The following is a 19,341-nucleotide window of genomic DNA, read 5'->3' on the forward strand; positions in this document are numbered from 1 at the left end:
TGTTTTGCTCTAATTTTGCTTTTGCTGAGCTGTATTAGTAAGTACTGATCACAGCATTATGATTTAGAAAAATTTAGTTCTACATGTTTACTAAGTAATTGTGTGGTGAAAATTGACTAATTAGCTAAAGACCTCACCTTCATCCTTTTATATTTAAGGTATTTCCATAAATAATTTCATTTATAAAATTTTTCATTCAAATATAGTGAGGCAACTTAAATATGTGAAACAGACAGAGAATGTAGCAATAATTGACATTTATACTATGGCTTTGATCCATGTGAACCTTATTAACATTGTCTTTCAACAAATTATTTCTTAGTGCAATCTACCCCCAGCAGAAGAATGCATTCAGTTGGCTGAAACCGCCCAGGCAGATGGCAATGTATATGAAACCATAAAGTATTATTTACTAAGTCAGGAACCTGAAAAGGCTCTTCCTATTGGTATTGACTTTGTCAAAGGTAAGTTTCTAGTTGGTAGTTTGGAGTTTAGATCTACTTGTTCATTTGGTATTGTATTCATCTTGATAATCTACCTGAAGTTCGAATACAAGTCATTCCACATTTCCCAAAGAGAAAGATTACTGATACAGAACATGCTCTGTCTCCTGATTTTATATTGTGGGAAGACCTAGAGTCAATGAATGGATGAATACTTTGTGATACAAAATGCAGACTTATGATTAATGGACAACGAGCTGATTATATGATTTTTAAAATTGGATGAACAAAACTTGACTCTGTGATTTAAAATACATTTTATTTGGTTTTATCTTTCCAGGATGTATCAGTAACTCCAACTGGACTCTAGATACTGTTCACCCTGTGCTTGACCTAATGACTTATATCCGTACTGAAAAATTACTCTTACATACATGCACTGAGTAAGTATTTTGCTTCAACACATGAACATATTCAGTATAATATTTCAAGTGGCAATATCGGTTTTGGTGTTCAAATCAAGAAATAGGACCATCTTGGGTAACTGAACTTATACAAAAACTATACTTTCTGTTATCGCGTTAGTTGTGACAACACTAACAAGAGAGGGCAGAAATGTAAACTTGAAATGAACAGTAACTATTAACAAATCATTTGCATGTGTTTGTTTATGTGTGTGTACAGGTCTGTAGTTTCACTTAAACCCAGCTGTTTCAAGAAGGCTGAGCTGAAAACATTCAAACGGTTATAAGCATGGAGTCCATAAGAAACTAAGGGTCGTATTTATTGAATATCTATTGTACATAAAAATCATACTAAGCCTAAATGAGAGCGATTTACAGGTGCTAGAAAACAGAAAATGACACCATCTTTAAACTCAAGGACCACTTAGGAATTTTTTTTTTTTTTATTAACTTGAGTATTTCTTATATACATTTCGAGTGTTATTCCCTTTCCCGGTTTCCGGGCAAACATCCCCCTCCCCCCTCCCCTTCCTTATGGGTGTTCCCCTCCCAACCCTCCCCCCATTGCCGCCCTCCCCCCATAGTTCACTGTGGGTTCAGTCTTAGCAGGACCCAGGGCTTCCCCTTCCACTGGTGCTCTTACTAGGATATTCATTACTACCTATGGGGTCAGAGTCCAGGGTCAGTCCATGTATAGTCTTTAGGTAGTGGCTTAGTCCCTGGAAGCTCTGGTTGCTTGGCATTGTTGTACTTTTGGGGTCTCGAGCCCCTTCAAGCTCTTCCAGTTCTTTCTCTGATTCCTTCAATAGGGGACCTATTCTCAGTTCAGTGGTTTGCTGCTGGCATTCGCCTCTATATTTGCTGTATTCTGGCTGTGTCTCTCAGGAGCGATCTACATCCGGCTCCTGTCGGTCTGCACTTCTTTGCTTCATCCATCTTGTCTAATTGGGTGGCTGTATATGTATGGGCCACATGTGGGGCAGGCTCTGAATGGGTGTTCCTTCAGTCTCTGTTTTAATCTTTGCCTCTCCCTTCCCTGCCAAGGGTATTCTTTTTCCTCATTTAAAGAAGGAGTGAAGCATTCACATTTTGATCATCCGTCTTGAGTTTCGTTTGTTCTAGGGATCTAGGGTAATTCAAGCATTTGGGCTAATAGCCACTTATCAATGAGTGCATACCATGTATGTCTTTCTGTGATTGGGTTAGCTCACTCAGGATGATATTTTCCAGTTCCAACCATTTGCCTACGAATTTCATAAACTCGTTGTTTTTGATAGCTGAGTAATATTCCATTGTGTAGATGTACCACATTTTCTGTATCCATTCCTCTGTTGAAGGGCATCTGGGTTCTTTCCAGCTTCTGGCTATTATAAATAAGGCTGCGATGAACATAGTGGAGCACGTGTCTCTTTTATATGTTGAGGCATCTTTTGGGTATATGCCCAAGAGAGGTATAGCTGGATCCTCAGGCAGTTCAATGTCCAATTTTCTGAGGAACCTCCAGACTGATTTCCAGAATGGTTTTACCAGTCTGCAATCCCACCAACAATGGAGAAGTGTTCCTCTTTCTCCACATCCTCGCCAGCATCTGCTGTCACCTGAGTTTTTGATCTTAGCCAATCGCACTGGTGTGAGGTGAAATCTCAGGGTTGTTTTGATTTGCATTTCCCTTATGACTAAAGATGTTGAACATTTCTTTAGGTGTTTCTCAGCCATTCGGCATTCCTCAGCTGTGAATTCTTTGTTTAGCTCTGAACCCCATTTTTTAATAGGGTTATTTGTTTCCCTGCGGTCTAACTTCTTGAGTTCTTTGTATATTTTGGAAATAAGGCCTCTATCTGTTGTAGGATTGGTAAAGATCTTTTCCCAATCTGTTGGTTGCCGTTTTGTACTAACCACAGTGTCCTTTGCCTTACAGAAGCTTTGCAGTTTTATGAGATCCCATTTGTCGATTCTTGATCTTAGAGCATAAGCCATTGGTGTTTTGTTCAGGAAATTTTTTCCAGTGCCCATGTGTTCCAGATGCTTCCCTAGTTTTTCTTCTATTAGTTTGAGTGTGTCTGGTTTGATGTGGAGGTCCTTGATCCACTTGGACTTAAGCTTTGTACAGGGTGATAAGGATGGATCGATCTGCATTCTTCTACATGTTGCCCTCCAGTTGAACCAGCACCATTTGCTGAAAATACTATCTTTTTTCCATTGGATGGTTTTGGCTCCTTTGTCAAAAATCAAGTGACCATAGGTGTGTGGGTTCATTTCTGGGTCTTCAATTCTATTCCATTGGTCTATCTGTCTGTCTCTGTACCAATACCATGCAGTTTTTATCACTATTGCTCTGTAATACTGCTTGAGTTCAGGGATAGTGATTCCCCCTGAAGTCCTTTTATTGTTGAGGATAGCTTTAGCTATCCTGGGTTTTTGTTATTCCAGATGAATTTGCAAATTGTTCTGTCTAACTCTTTGAAGAATTGGATTGGTATTTTGATGGGGATTGCATTGAATCTGTAGATTGCTTTTGGTAAAATGGCCATTTTTACCATATTAATCCTGCCAATCCATGAGCATGGGAGATCTTTCCATCTTCTGAGGTCTTCTTCAATTTCTTTCCTCAGTGTCTTGAAGTTCTTATTGTACAGATCTTTTACTTGCTTGGTTAAAGTCACACCGAGGTACTTTATATTATTTGGGTCTATTATGAAGGGTGTCGTTTCCCTAATTTCTTTCTCGGCTTGTTTCTCTTTTGTATAGAGGAAGGCAACTGATTTATTTGAGTTAATTTTATACCCAGCCACTTTGCTGAAGTTGTTTATCAGCTTTAGTAGTTCTCTGGTGGAACTTTTGGGATCACTTAAATATACTATCATGTCATCTGCAAATAGTGATATTTTGACCTCTTCTTTTCCGATCTGTATCCCTTTGATCTCCTTTTGTTGTCTGATTGCTCTGGCTAGAACTTCAAGAACTATATTGAATAAGTAGGGAGAGAGTGGGCAGCCTTGTCTAGTCCCTGATTTTAGTGGGATTGCTTCAAGTTTCTCTCCATTTAGCTTAATGTTAGCAACTGGTTTGCTGTATATGGCTTTTACTATGTTTAGGTATGGGCCTTGAATTCCTATTCTTTCCAGGACTTTTATCATGAAGGGGTGTTGAATTTTGTCAAATGCTTTCTCAGCATCGAATGAAATGATCATGTGGTTCTGTTCTTTCAGTTTGTTTATATAATGGATCACGTTGATGGTTTTCCGTATATTAAACCATCCCTGCATGCCTGGGATGAAGCCTACTTGATCATGGTGGATGATTGTTTTGATGTGCTCTTGAATTCGGTTTGCCAGAATTTTATTGAGTATTTTTGCGTCGATATTCATAAGGGAAATTGGTCTGAAGTTCTCTTTCTTTGTTGTGTCTTTGTGTGGTTTAGGTATAAGAGTAATTGTGGCTTCATAGAAGGAATTCGGTAGGGCTCCATCTGTTTCAATTTTGTGGAATAGTTTGGATAATATTGGTATGAGGTCTTCTATGAAGGTTTGATAGAATTCTGCACTAAACCCGTCTGGACCTGGGCTCTTTTTGGTTGGGAGACCTTTAATGACTGCTTCTATTTCCTTAGGAGTTATGGGGTTGTTTAACTGGTTTATCTGTTCCTGATTTAACTTCGATACCTGGTATCTGTCTAGGAAATTGTCCATTTCCTGAAGATTTTCAAATTTTGTTGAATATAGGTTTTTATAGTAAGATCTGATGATTTTTTGAATTTCCTCCGAATCTGTAGTTATGTCTCCCTTTTCATTTCTGATTTTGTTAATTTGGACACACTCTCTGTGTCCTCTCGTTAGTCTGGCTAAGGGTTTATCTATCTTGTTGATTTTCTCAAAGAACCAACTTTTGGTTCTGTTGATTCTTTCTATGGTCCTTTTTGTTTCTACTTGGTTGATTTCAGCTCTGAGTTTGATTATTTCCTGCCTTCTACTCCTCCTGGGTGTATTTGCTTCTTTTTGTTCTAGAGCTTTTAGGTGTGCTGTCAAGCTGCTGACATATGCTCTTTCCTGTTTCTTTCTGCAGGCACTCAGCGCTATGAGTTTTCCTCTTAGCACAGCTTTCATTGTGTCCCATAAGTTTGAGTATGTTGTATCTTCATTTTCATTAAATTCTAAAAAGTTTTTAATTTCTTTCTTTATTTCTTCCTTGACCAGGTTATCATTGAGTAGAGCATTGTTCAATTTCCACGTATATGTGGGCATTCTTCCCTTATTGTTATTGAAGACCAGTTTTAGGCCGTGGTGGTCCGATAGCACGCATGGGATTATTTCTATCTTTCTGTACCTGTTGAGGCCCGTTTTTTGACCAATTATATGGTCAATTTTGGAGAAAGTACCATGAGGAGCTGAGAAGAAGGTATATCCTTTTGCTTTAGGATAGAATGTTCTATAAATATCCGTTAAGTCCATTTGGCTCATGACTTCTCTTAGTCTGTCTACATCACTGTTTAATTTCTGTTTCCATGATCTGTCCATTGATGAGAGTGGGGTGTTGAAATCTCCCACTATTATTGTGTGAGGTGCAATGTGTGTTTTGAGCTTTAGTAAGGTTTCTTTTACATATGTAGGTGCCCTTGTATTTGGGGCATAGATATTTAGGATTGAGAGTTCATCTTGGTTGATTTTTCCTTTGATGAATATGAAGTGTCCTTCCTTATCTTTTTTGATGACTTTTAGTTGGAAATTGATTTTATTTGATATTAGAATGGCTACTCCAGCTTGCTTCTTCTGACCATTTGCTTGGAAAGTTGTTTTCCAGCCTTTCACTCTGAGGTAGTGTCTGTCTTTGTCTCTGAGGTGTGTTTCCTGTAGGCAGCAGAATGCAGGGTCCTCGTTGCGTATCCAGTTTGTTAATCTATGTCTTTTTATTGGGGAGTTGAGGCCATTGATATTGAGAGATATTAAGGAATATTGATTATTGCTTCCCGTTATATTCATATTTGATGTGAGGTTATGTTTGTGTGCTTTCATTCTCTTTGTTTTGTTGCCAAGACGATTAGTTTCTTGCTTCTTCTAGGGTATAGCTTGCCTCCTTATGTTGGGCTTTACCATTTATTATCCTTTGTAGTGCTGGATTTGTAGAAAGATATTGTGTAAATTTGGTTTTGTCATGGAATATCTTGGTTTCTCCATCAATGATAATTGAGAGTTTTGCTGGATACAGTAATCTGGGCTGGCATTTGTGTTCTCTTAGGGTCTGTATAACATCAGTCCAGGATCTTCTGGCCTTCATAGTTTCTGGCGAGAAGTCTGGTGTGATTCTGATAGGTCTCCCTTTATATGTTACTTGACCTTTTTCCCTTACTGCTTTTAATATTCTTTCTTTATTTTGTGCGTTTGGTGTTTTGACAATTATGTGACGGGAGGTGTTTCTTTTCTGGTCCAATCTATTTGGAGTTCTGTAGGCTTCCTGTATGTCTATGGGTATCTCTTTTTTTAGGTTAGGGAAGTTTTCTTCTATGATTTTGTTGAAGATATTTACTGGTCCTTTGAGCTGGGAGTCTTCACTCTCTTCTATACCTATTATCCTCATTGAGTCCTGGATTTCCTGTATGTTTTGGACCAGTAGCTTTTTCCGCTTTACATTATCTTTGACAGTTGAGTCAATGATTTCTATGGAATCTTCTGCTCCTGAGATTCTCTCTTCCATCTCTTGTATTCTGTTGGTGAAGCTTGTATCTACAGCTCCTTGTCTCTTCTTTTGGTTTTCTATATCCAGGGTTGTTTCCATGTGTTCTTTCTTGATTGCTTCTATTTCCATTTTTAATTCCTTCAACTGTTTGATTGTGTTTTCCTGGAATTCTTTCAGGGATTTTTGCGATTCCTCTCTGTAGGCTTTTACTTGTTTATTAATGTTTTCCTGTGCTTCCCTAAGTGTGTTCAGGTCTTTCCTGAAGTCCTCCAGCATCATGATCAAATATGATTTTGAAACTAGATCTTGCTTTTCTGGTGTGTTTGGATATTCCATGTTTGTTTTGGTGGGAGAATTGGGCTCCGATGATGGCATGTAGTCTTGGTTTCTGTTGCTTGGGTTCCTGCGCTTGCCTCTCGCCATCAGATTATCTCTAGTGTTACTTTGTTCTGCTATTTCTGACAGTGGCTAGACTGTCCTATAAGCCTGTGTGTCAGGAGTGCTGTAGACCTGTTTTCCTCTCTTTCAGTCAGTTATGGGGACAGAGTGTTCTGCTTTCGGGCGTGTAGTTTTTCCTCTCTACAGGTCTTCAGCTGTTCCTGTGGGCCTGTGTCTTGAGTTCACCAGGCAGCTTTCTTGCAGCAGAAAATTTGGTCTTACCTGTGGTCCCGAGGCTCAGGTTTGCTCGTGGGGTGCTGTCCAGGGGCTCTCTGCAGCGGCAGCAACCAGGAAGACCTGTGCCGCCCCTTCCGGGAGCTTCAGTGCACCAGGGTTCCAGATGGCCTTTGGCTTTTTCCTCTGGCGTCCGAGATGTGTGTGCAGGGAGCAGTCTCTTCTGGTTTCCCAGGCCTGTCTGCCTCTCTGAAGGTTTAGCTCTCCCTCCCACGGGATTTGGGGGCAGAGAACTGTTTATCCGGTCTGTTTCCTTCAGGGTCCGGCGGTGTCTGTGGCAGGGGTCCTGCCGCTCCTGGGCCCTCCCCCACGGGAGCCCAGAGGCCTTATACAGTTTCCTCTTGGGCCAGGGATGTGGGCAGGGGTGAGCAGTGTTGGTGGTCTCTTCCGCTCTGCAGCCTCAGGAGTGCCCACCTGACCAGGCGGTTGGGTCTCTCTCTCACCGGGTCTGGGAGCAGAGAGCTGCTGCGGGCCGGGATCCGCGGGTGTGGGACTTCCGGTAAACACAGAACGTGCCCGGTTCTAGAGAAATTCTGCTTCCGTGTGTCCCAAGCTCACCAGGCAGCTTTCTTGCAGCAGAAAATTTGGTCTTACCTGTGGTCCCGAGGCTCAGGTTTGCTCGTGGGGTGCTGTCCAGGGGCTCTCTGCAGCGGCAGCAACCAGGAAGCAGGAATTTTTTTTTTTAATATAACTAAAAGTCTTCAGAGAGTTGAGGCAAATTTGTAAGCAAGATTTCCAATGAAACGGTCTGGAAAACTGCCACAGGAAACAAAAATGATTTTTCTGGTCCTTTCCTGGAGTTGACATAATGTGTCATAAGTTTCTAAAGTGATAAAAGGAATTACTTAGAAATAAATGACAAGAAGAGAAAGGCAGGGGTGGCCTCAGGGTGTAAATTAACTATGAACAGTAGGGTGCTTGCTTTCTGTGAGGACTTCAGGTTCAAGCATTAAAACCCAAGAGTTAAACATGTAACATAAGCAGACAAAAACTAAATGCTTATTTCAGTTTTAAATTATAATTTATGGTACATTATTGATTTTGGAATAAGAATTGTGAATTATTTTTTAGCTAATGAATAAATGACTTGCTCTAATTTTATAAAACTTTCCAAATGTATTTTGTAAATATCATCTATATGAATATAAATAGACATGTTTGAATTATGTAAGAGAATAATGTCTTATGCTTCAAATTGTAATAAAAATAAATATATTCTTTTTCAGGGCTCGAAATGAATTACTTATATTATGTGGTTACATTGGTGCCTTACTGGCTATCAGGAGACAGTATCACAGCATTGTTCCAGCACTTTATGAGTACACAAGGTAAAAATAAAAACACTTTATTGAGAAATTCCTTTTACTAAGATAAAGTGTCTAAGACAATCACAGGCACTGAATACATTAATCTGGGAGTTCACTTGCTCACTCAGCCTGAGCGCTCTAGGAAATCAGGAATATGAATTGTGAGTCTACAAATGACAGAGCTGTTAGCGGAAAGTTATATACATAGGACGTGTTGATGTTTGCCTATCAGGACACATCAGAGAGGCATCCCAGAACTCATAAAGTGGTCCAGCAATTCCACCAAAGGCCTGGACCTCCCTCTCCCCTGCTTTTTTTTTCTTCTACTTTGGAACTCTACACTCTTTCCTCCTGTGTGAGTTCCCCACGGTTCAAAGATAGATGCTAGTCTTCTACATAGTATGTCTGCAATCTAGGGAGGATACAAGAGAGTGGAAGAAAGGGATCTTAAAAATCGTCTTCAGTCCAGATGTCCTCATTGTGTTCTGAAAAGTCTCTCCTCCCTTTTCACCTACACTTCACTTCCAATGTTCTGTGATACCACTGCTGAAATACAGAAAGCCATGTATATTAGTTCTCAACCTCTATGGAAACAATAGTCAGGTAAAAGACATTTCTAAGTGGTGAAGAAGCTAGTATTTTATATTCATGACAGATCGTGTTTTATAACCTGTTAGCTAAACATCTCCATTCTCTACCAGCTTGCTAAACCTCACTCATTTTCCATTATCCTTAGAGCATAACTTCTTTAAAAAAACAAAGCTGATCCATGCGATCTTCATTTGTAATCCGTCTCACTGTTTAATAAGACACACATCACTGTATGACTATGATTCAATGAATAAACAAATTCACAAAGTGTTTCCTGAAAATTAATGTCTAACCCCATTAACTTGCTAAATGATAGTGTACAACCGTTTCATTCTCCATACTTATTATCTAAGGGAAAACATCTTTTGAGTGCCTTTTATGGAAGATAGGAGACATTGAGAGGAATGAAAAGCTTTCTTATTCCTAACTAAGCGGCAAAGAAGTCTCTGCCACTACGTAGCACAACCCAAGCAATAAGCACTACCTTCAGATACTCAAGGAAGTTTGTTCCCGTGCAAGCAACAAACCAAACTGCAAAGCCCACGCTCAACCTGAAAATGCAGAACAGTAGGATGTATCACAGATGTTAAAATAATGTTGAATCTGCCCAGTTGGTTTGACTTCACTGATGACAAATGAGAGAAAAAATGGTCTCTTAAATTAGTATTAATAAGCTGGGTGGTGGTCCCTCATGCCTTTAACACTTCAGAGGCAGGTTTGAGACCAGTCTGGTCTATAGAGTGACTTCAAGGATGTCCAAGGCTCCACAAAGAAACCCTGTCTCAATAAACAAATAAACAAAAAAGTTAGTATGAATAATACATAGCTGAAAGACAGGAATGGAAGCTCGTGTCTGCAATCTCAGTGTGGGATGCTGAGGTAAAGGGATTCTCAATGGTTCAAGGCCAACTTGGACTACATGGAGAATTTCACAGCAGCCCACACTCAAATTGAAACAATCTCAGGAACTGGGAAGCAAAAAAGGCAAACATATAATAAAAATCAAAAGGTACTGTGTGTAAGGTAGAAGGGAGTTCACAGAATATGTGTTACAGAGAACTCAGTAATTAACAAAGAAAACTCTTAGAGGTCTCAGTTTTAGAGGATTTCCCATTCTTTTAAAATGTACTTGCCTTCATTTTATATGCATTGGTGTTTTGCCTGTATGTCTGTCTATAGGAGAGTGTCAGATCTTGGAGCTGCAGACAATTGTGAACTGCCAAGTGGGTGCTGGGATATGAACCTGGGTTCTTTGGAAGAGCAATCAGTGCCCTTTACCGCTGAACCATCTCTCCAAGAATCTCCCTAGAGAAAATCTTTGTGATAATGACTCTGTTATGTCCTGCAGCCATTTTTCATTTTCTTAATGTACTACATCTCTGATTCCCCATCGTCATATTATATTTAATTGCCACTTCCTTTCCCCTCTTATCTCCTGTCCTCTTGCCTCATTTCTTTTTTTTTATGAAGTTATATTTATTTTTAGATTTAGATTTGGCTTTAGAAAGTGTGGTTTCATTTAAGAAAAGCAAAGTGTGGAATAAAGCAAGGAATCCTGTCAAATGATAAAGCATCAAATAAATGCCCAAAGTCAGCCATATCCCCGAGCCAGAGCCTTATTTTTATTTTTTTCCTTTTTTTCTTTATGAACTTGAGTATTTCTTATTTACATTTCGAATGTTATTCTCTTTCCTGGTTTCCAGGACAACATCCCCCTAACCTCTCCCTCTCCCCTTCTATATGGGTGTTCCCCTCCCCATCCTCCCCCCATCTCCCCCCAACAATCATGTTCACTGGGGGTTCAGTCTTGGCTGGACTAAGGGCTTCCCCTTCCACTGGTGATCTTACTAGGCTATTCATTGCTACCTATGAGGTCAGAGTCCAGGGTCATTCCATGTGTAGTCTTTGGATAGTGGCTTAGTCCCTGGAAGCTCTGGTTGCTTGGCATTGTTGTTCATATGGGGTCTCAATCCCCTTCAAGCTCTTCCAGTCCTTTCTCTGATTCCTTCAACAGGGGTCCCATTCTCAGTTCAGTGGTTTGCTGCTGGCATTCGCCTATGTATTTGCTGTATTCTGGCTGTGTCTCTCAGGACAGATCTACATCCAGTTCCTGTCGGCCTGCATTTCTTTGCTTCATCCATCTTGTCTAATTGGGTGGCTGTATGGGCCACATGTGGGGCAGGCTCTGAATGGGTGTTCCTTCTACCTCTGTTTTAATCTTTGCCTCCCTATTCCCTGACAAGGGTATTCTTGTTCCCCTTTTAAAGAAGGAGTGAAGCATTTGCATTTTGATCATCCGTCTTGAGTTTCATGTGTTCTGTGCATCTAGGGTAATTCAAGCATTTGGGCTAATAGCCACTTATTAATGAGTGCTACCATCTGTGTTTTTCTGTGATTGGGTTACCTCACTCAGGATATTTTCCAGTTCCATCCATTTGCCTATGAATTTCATGAAGTCATTGTTTTTGATAGCTGAGTAATACTCCATTGTGTAGATGTACCACATTTTCTGTATCCATTCCTCTGTTGAAGGGCATCTGGGTTCTTTCCAGCTTCAGGCTATTATAAATAAGGCTGCGATGAACATAGTGGGGCACGTGTCTTTGTTATATGTTGTGGCATCTTTTGGGTATATGCCCAAGAGAGGTATAGCTGGATCCTCCAGACTGATTTCCAGAATGGTTGTACCAGTCTGCAAACCCACCAACAATGGAGGAGTGTTCCTCTTTCTCCACATCTTTGCCAGCATCTGCTGTCACCTGAGTTTTTGATCTTAGCCATTCTCACTGGTGTGAGGTGAAATCTCAGGGTTGTTTTGATTTGCATTTCCCTTATGACTAAAGATGTTGAACATTTCTTTAGGTGTTTCTCAGCCGTTTGGTATTCCTCAGCTGTGAATTCTTTATTTAGCTCTGAACCCCATTTTTTATGGCTTTTTTTTTATTAACTTGAGTATTTCTTATATACATTTCGAGTGTTGTTCCCTTTCCCGGTTTCCGGGCAAACATCCCCCTCCCCCCTCCCCTTCCTTATGGGTGTTCCCCTCCCAACCCTCCCCCAATTGCCGCCCTCCCCCCATAGACTAGTTCACTGGGGGTTCAGTCTTAGCAGGACCCAGGGCTTCCCCTTCCACTGGTGCTCTTACTAGGATATTCATTGCTACCTATGGGGTCAGAGTCCAGGGTCAGTCCATGTATAGTCTTTAGGTAGTGGCTTAGTCCCTGGAAGCTCTGGTTGCTTGGCATTGTTGTACTTTTGGGGTCTTGAGCCCCTTCAAGCTCTTCCAGTTCTTTCTCTGATTCCTTCAATAGGGGACCTATTCTCAGTTCAGTGGTTTGCTGCTGGCATTCGCCTCTATATTTGCTGTATTCTGGCTGTGTCTCTCAGGAGCGATCTACATCCGGCTCCTGTCGGTCTGCACTTCTTTGCTTCATCCATCTTGTCTAATTGGGTGGCTGTATATGTATGGGCCACATGTGGGGCAGGCTCTGAATGGGTGTTCCTTCAGTCTCTGTTTTAATCTTTGCCTCTCCCTTCCCTGCCAAGGGTATTCTTTTTCCTCATTTAAAGAAGGAGTGAAGCATTCACATTTTGATCATCCGTCTTGAGTTTCATTTGTTCTAGGGATCTAGGGTAATTCAAGCATTTGGGCTAATAGCCACTTATCAATGAGTGCATACCATGTATGTCTTTCTGTGATTGGGTTAGCTCACTCAGGATGATATTTTCCAGTTCCAACCATTTGCCTACGAATTTCATAAACTCGTTGTTTTTGATAGCTGAGTAATATTCCATTGTGTAGATGTACCACATTTTCTGTATCCATTCCTCTGTTGAAGGGCATCTGGGTTCTTTCCATTTTCTGGCTATTATAAATAAGGCTGCGATGAACATAGTGGAGCACGTGTCTCTTTTATATGTTGAGGCATCTTTTGGGTATATGCCCAAGAGAGGTATAGCTGGATCCTCAGGCAGTTCAATGTCCAATTTTCTGAGGAACCTCCAGACTGATTTCCAGAATGGTTTTACCAGTCTGCAATCCCACCAACAGTGGAGGAGTTGAACCCCATTTTTAATAGGGTTATTTGTCTCCCTGCGGTCTAACTTCTTGAGTTCTTTTTATAGTTTGGATATAAGCCCTCTATCTGTTGTAGGATTGGTAAAGATCTTCTTGCCTCATTTCTTATCTTCACACTCCTCTCTGTGTTCTCATATTTGTTCTACAGAAGGTTCATTTGTAAATTGTGTGTGTGTGTATGTGTGTGTGCGCGTGCACATGTGTGCAGGAGAGAGAGAGTGTGTGCTGGTGATGGTGACAGTGAGTCAAGTCACGGGCACAGGAACCTTACTTCTGATCTTTGCCTGCCATCCTCTTGGACATACATCATTTTCATGTTCAGATACAATCTAATCTCAAAGCTCCTTCCTTATGTGTGAGTCTAGCCTAGCAACCTATACCATGCTCCAGCCTTAAACTCAGTATTCTTACATGTAAAACAAGCCTCTCAAACCCAGTCCTTTTCTTTTTCTTCTAATGGTACCATTCCATTCCATTGCCTAGAATTAAGTCAAGGTCCTGACAAGCAGTCCTATCTCCCTTGTGCTGCTCAGCATTGCTTTCTTGTCTCACCATGCCCCATACTACGCAGTGCATTTAACTAGAGTCGCTATTTCAACCACATGTCTTGAGCATTTTAGAGTTACCAGGGACTTAAGTGATAATCGTGTGAGTACATATATGCTTATGTCTACATAAATGTATGTACACACAGTGTTGAACAATTGTTATAGGTAAAATTTCAACTATTAAAGTTCACTTGTGTTGTCTGATGTGTTACTGTTACGCCAGGTGCCAATTCTTTCTTATGTTTTAGTCAGCTATTAAAACGTCGAGTGGTGTCAGTACCCTTGAAAATTGAGCATCTCTCTGAGGAACTGGATGCATGGAGAGCTTGCACACAGTCCACCAAACAGTGAGTAAATAGTCTGACATTCAAATGCAGAAGGAATTTAGGGTTACCGACAAAAGTGTTGTCGATATGTTGTAGATAGTAGTGTTGTTAATTTTTTTAAAATCAAGTTTAGAAAAATAGTTTGTCAATTTGTTTAACATATATTCAGTCCTAACATCCCAGTATCAGCCCCAGTCTCCTCCCAGTAACCCTTTTCACAAGACCTCCCACCGTTCCAACTTGCCCTTCTCTTTTGAGAAGGGAAAGCCCCCTCTGGGTATCACACCCTCACTAACTCCCCTCCCCTCACTGCACTACTAGTTCCTGAGTGACTAGGTGCATACTCTGCCACTGAGGTCAAACAAGGCTATCCATTTAGGGGTGCAGGATTCACAGGGAGGAAGGCAACAGGCTCGGGAATAGACCCTGCTCCAGTTTTTGGGGAACCTGCATGGAAGACTAAGCTGCTCATCCGCTTCGTATGTACAGGGGGCCTAGGTCTAGCGCCTGCTTGATCTTTGGTTGGTGATTCAGTCTCTGAGAGCCTCCAAGGGTCCAGGTTAATTGACTATGTTGGTCCTCCTGTACAGTCCCTGTCCTTTTCAGGTCCCTCAATCCTTCCTCCAACTCTTCTATAAGGCTCCACAAGCTCCATCTAATGTTTGGCTCTGAGTCTTTGTATCTCTTTCCATTGGCTGTTGGGTAGAGCCTCTAAGAGGAGAGTTATGCTAGGCTCCTATCTGCAAACAAATCAAAGTATCATCAATAGAGTCAGGGATTGGTTCTTGCCCATGAGATGGGTCTCAATTTGGGGCAGTCATTAGTTGGCCATTCCCTCAGTCTCTGCTCTATCTTTGTCCCTGCACACCTTGTAGGCAAAAAATATTTTGGGTTAAAGGTTCTATATTCTTATCCCTGCACTGGGAGTCCTGCCTGACTATAGGAAGAGGTCACTTCAGGATCCATACCTCCCACTGCTAGGAATCTCAGCTCAAGTGACTCCCACCCCCACAGACCTTCTGGGGCCTAACCCACATCCAGTTCTCTGGCATATCCTAGAAATTGCTCCCCTCTGATTTCTGTTCTCCTGATTCTCCCTACATAGGATCTCTTCCCCCACCCTCAGCGCCATCCTGCTCTACTCCCAGTTCCCTCTTCTAACCAGTTCCCTCTATCCATCAAACTCTGATATCTATTTTCCCCTTCTGAGAAAGATTCAACCATCTTCCCTTGGACCCTCCTTAATATTGATTTCTTTGTGTCTATTGATTATAGCATGGTTATCCTGTACTTTATAGCTAATATTCACTTATCAGTGAGTACATATCATGTATGTCCTTTTGGGTCTAGTTTACTTCACTCAGGATGATATTTTCTAGTTTCATCATTTACCTGAAAAATTCATGACGTCCTTGTTTTTAATAGCTATATAGTATTCCATTGTGTAAATTAATCACATTTCTTTATCCATTCTTCAGTTGAGGGACATCTAAGTTGTTTTCAGATCTGACTATTATGAATAAAGCTGCTATGAACATAGTTGAGCCTGTGTCTTTGTGGAATGATGGAACATCTTTTGTGTATATGCCCAGGAGTCTTGAGGAAGAACTATTTTCCTGTACTTCCTTAAGGGATTTATTCATGTCCTCTATCTTCTTTATAGGATTAGATTTAAGATCTCCTTGTGCTTCCATTTCATTAGGATAATCAGGGTTTGTTGTAGCAGAATAACTGGACTCTGGTGGTACCTTAATACCCTGGGTTTTGTTGACTATGTTCTTATACTGTCTTATGCATCTGTTTTTCCCTGGTGTTAGATGGATGATCCTGATGGCAGCAGGACTTTTCGGGAAGATTGGGGAGCCAGCCTTAGGCCAGACAGTGGTGGTCAGGGTGCCTAACTCTGGTGGCTGTGCCTCAGGCAGACCCCAATGGCAAGGGATTAATGGGAAATGTTCTAAGACTGTAGTTCTTGGGGTCTCTGCAGGCCTCCATGGTGAAATAGGAGGCTCTAGGGTCCTTAAAAAATCCTCAGGACCAAAGAGTAAGCCCAGAGATAGACAATGGAGATCACTTCTGCAAATTGTGTCCCAGGCAGACCCGACTGGAATGAGATTGGTAGGACAAGGTTCCACACTGGTAAGTTGTGGGGCCCCCAAAGGTTTACATAGAGAAGCAGGATGCTCTTGGTGTCCCACAAGGCTTCTCTGAATGTTAGACAGTAGGGCTCAGGGGACCATGTGCAAGTCATCTCTGTAGACTGTGTCCCAGACAGACTGCCTGGGATGGGTGGATATGACTGGGATAATCCTTTGGGGTTTTTTTATAATTTAAATTTAAATGGATTTGCCTATATCTATAAAGGGCAATGAAAAAATCAGAGACTATTTCTCAACTAAATTCAATAATTTTATACATCTATAAAAATAAAAGTTGAATGTTTATTTAAAATATAGATTGTCAGAAGATTCTCCATATGTACCCCCTTCTGATTCACAAAGAACGGTTTATGAAACTTTATTAAAGAGACTAAAAGAAGAGCCGCTCAAAGGAATTACTGGACCAGATTATGTGACTGGAACAAATCTTCCAAGCCATTCAGACATTCATATTTCTTGTCTTAATGGATTAAAAATCCAGGTATAGACTACTATCAGATATTAGCTTTATCTTTCTGTTATGAGCTTGTTAATAATATCTTAAAGCAAGTATAAAACTCACTAAACTTGGCAAATGTAAAGGTTTCAGTAAGAAAATATTGCCCTTAGTGCTTTCTTGATAATACAAATGGTCTTTTTTCCCTTAAAATAAATCCATAGAGATGATCACTGAGCTATTATCACTGAAACAATTGTGTAATGCATACACTCATACATTTAGTAGCAGTCTCTTTACATATATGCATAGCAACAATGATGTTCTAAAGTAAATATACATCATAACTTAATGAACAGTGAGTAAAAAAAATCAACAATTACACTGATTTTATCAGAGATTATATTTTACTTTCTAGTCTCCATTTGTGTTGCATAGGCACAATGAAATAAAACTAATGGATGCACACTACTGATACATCAAGTGCCCTTGCCTCATTTACTGAACTTTCAGCAATTAAAAGTCACTGTGATTCACCACAGAGAATGACTAATTCCCAAAGAGCATTCGTGAGTGTGCACTCAAACTAATGAGGAACAATTATGCTTAGAGCCTCTGAGTATAACCCAAGGTGATTGTTATCCTGCAAAATCAGAGAGGTCTTCAGAGTAGTTGTCACTGTGAGATAACAAAAGCCACATTCCACAAAGTGAGTTAACACAATCTGTCATGATGTGCTCCAGCTGCTAGCATTTTGCACTTGTAGTGGACAGAACCTCATAGTTCCAATGTAATATTTAAAACATATTTATTATGCTGACATGTTAGGTCAATGAGTGATCCAGTCAACAAAATAAGTAGAGTCATTGGTTATTAAATACAAACCCTGCCTATAGCTTAGCAACCAATTGTAAGCCATACTCATGAGAACACAATAATCTTCAAAGCAAAGACACACATATCATTTACTTGTGCTTAGAGATAAAAACAAACAGTAGGTTAGTAGTGAGTCATGAAACTTTGGAAGGCTAAAAGTCAGTTTCTGCTCTCAGGAGCCATTTAATCCCTGTTCCACAGGGCCTCTTTGCCCCACACAGGATAGCCAAAACACCAGTAGATTTTTTTTTTCTTCACACAGGCCCACATCCACAAAAGGATCTACTAATTATCCCAATGCTCACATAACTAATGTAGACTTAGTACTACCCTCCTAGAGTATTTTTAATTTGAAATTAATGTATTTGTGTTTTGTGAATCTCAAGAACTTAATAGTATGACATTAACTAATGATTAACTTTGCCAACTCCACAAATAAATTGCAAAAAAATAAAGTATAGCATCAGAATTATAACCAGAACATGATAGATTTGGAGCCTAATCAGAAACATTAAAATTACACTGCTTTTATGACTTTTTGATTTTTTTTTTTACATTATACTCTTTGTCCTAAGAGTTAAGACTATTGACTTCCCAAAACTACTCAGGGTATGCAAGTAGCTGATGGGACTAAAGTATAAATAATCTCTCAAGTCGTGTGACAGTATACTTTTAAATCACACACATGTAGAGCAATATCTACTTGTTCTGTAGAGAAGGATCCAAGTTTCTGGTTTAGGTCACTTCCATGATATCAACTACAAAACTATGACAGTAAGGAGTGTCCTAGCCTGTTACCTCACAATGTGCTTTTATAAAAGAAGTTTGCTTTGCCTTAATTAATAAATTAATAGTACATATTATAATTGATAATACTGCTGAATACAATGAATTGAAATTATAGCATAAAGCTAAATTTTAACAGCCACCATAGAATATTGGAACATTAATGAGGACTTGAAGATGTTTTTACAGTTGGTAGCATTTAAGAAAAAAACTTGTCTTTTTTTCTTATATTACTAAATTTCCTACTAGCATTGCCTAATTGCACAGTAGTTTCTCAGTGTGATGATTGCTCCTGAAACTTAAAGTCATTGCTACAAATTTATAATCTCCTCTTTTCTCAACTCTGCACACAGGGTCCTGTGTATTTTCTGGAAGATGGGAAATCAGCTATTTCTTTGAATGATGCTCTGATGTGGGCAAAGGTGAATCCATTCTCACCTTTAGGAACTGGAATACGCCTCAATCCATTTTGACTGAAGATTTTTCTCCACACTTAGTAGTTTTTGTAAAAAGGAAATTTGGGGTATTTATTACCTTCATTTTGGTTGTCCAAAAACAATAGGTTGGGAGGAGGTTTGATAGTTAGAAGACATGAGGAAATAATAGTAAATTTTGTTAATTTCAAAAATAAAGTATTTATGTAATTATAAACAAAATTGTGTATTTAATTGATAAATGGTATTATTTTTACATTTAGATGCAAGTTTTAATTGAATTAAAAAGACTAAATAATCTGCAAAGTAGATAGGCTTCAAAAGACATGGGCATCACCAAAATATAGTACTGTTAAAACACTGAAACACATAAAATAGGACATTATGTGGAAGAGTTCTTGACATATATTCCATATAGAAGGTATTTAATATTTGAAAGAATATCTTGAAATAACAAAATTTATGAAATAGACAAGTGATTTGCAATTCAACAATATCCCATATGATCCTTTATAAAAATTAGTATCAAATAAATTTCTGTATGTAAATAA

The 19,341-nt window shown here is 39.8% G+C and overlaps 1 protein-coding gene across 6 annotated transcripts in view; it reads left to right on the forward strand.

Annotated features, from left to right (window-relative positions):
- Wdr17 (WD repeat domain 17) overlaps positions 1 to 19,007 on the forward strand; it is a 131,199-nt gene extending 112,192 nt beyond the window's left edge. For 3 of the 6 annotated variants that reach the window (XM_008771249.4, XM_017600359.3, XM_003751595.6), the window contains 6 exons: positions 323 to 464; positions 784 to 886; positions 8,476 to 8,577; positions 14,022 to 14,120; positions 16,556 to 16,739; positions 18,710 to 19,007. In XM_008771249.4, coding sequence (XP_008769471.1) covers positions 323 to 464; positions 784 to 886; positions 8,476 to 8,577; positions 14,022 to 14,120; positions 16,556 to 16,739; positions 18,710 to 18,829 — 750 coding nt within the window. In that variant the 3' untranslated portion in view covers positions 18,830 to 19,007. The remainder of the gene's footprint in view (positions 1 to 322; positions 465 to 783; positions 887 to 8,475; positions 8,578 to 14,021; positions 14,121 to 16,555; positions 16,740 to 18,709) is intronic. The other 3 variants (XM_017600361.3, XM_008771250.4, XM_017600362.3) reach the window with 3 other exon arrangements.
- The last annotated feature ends 334 nt before the right edge of the window (positions 19,008 to 19,341 follow it).

Source organism: Rattus norvegicus, chromosome 16, assembly GCF_036323735.1.
Source record: "Rattus norvegicus strain BN/NHsdMcwi chromosome 16, GRCr8, whole genome shotgun sequence".
In the NCBI taxonomy this organism is placed as follows: Eukaryota; Metazoa; Chordata; class Mammalia; order Rodentia; family Muridae; genus Rattus; species Rattus norvegicus.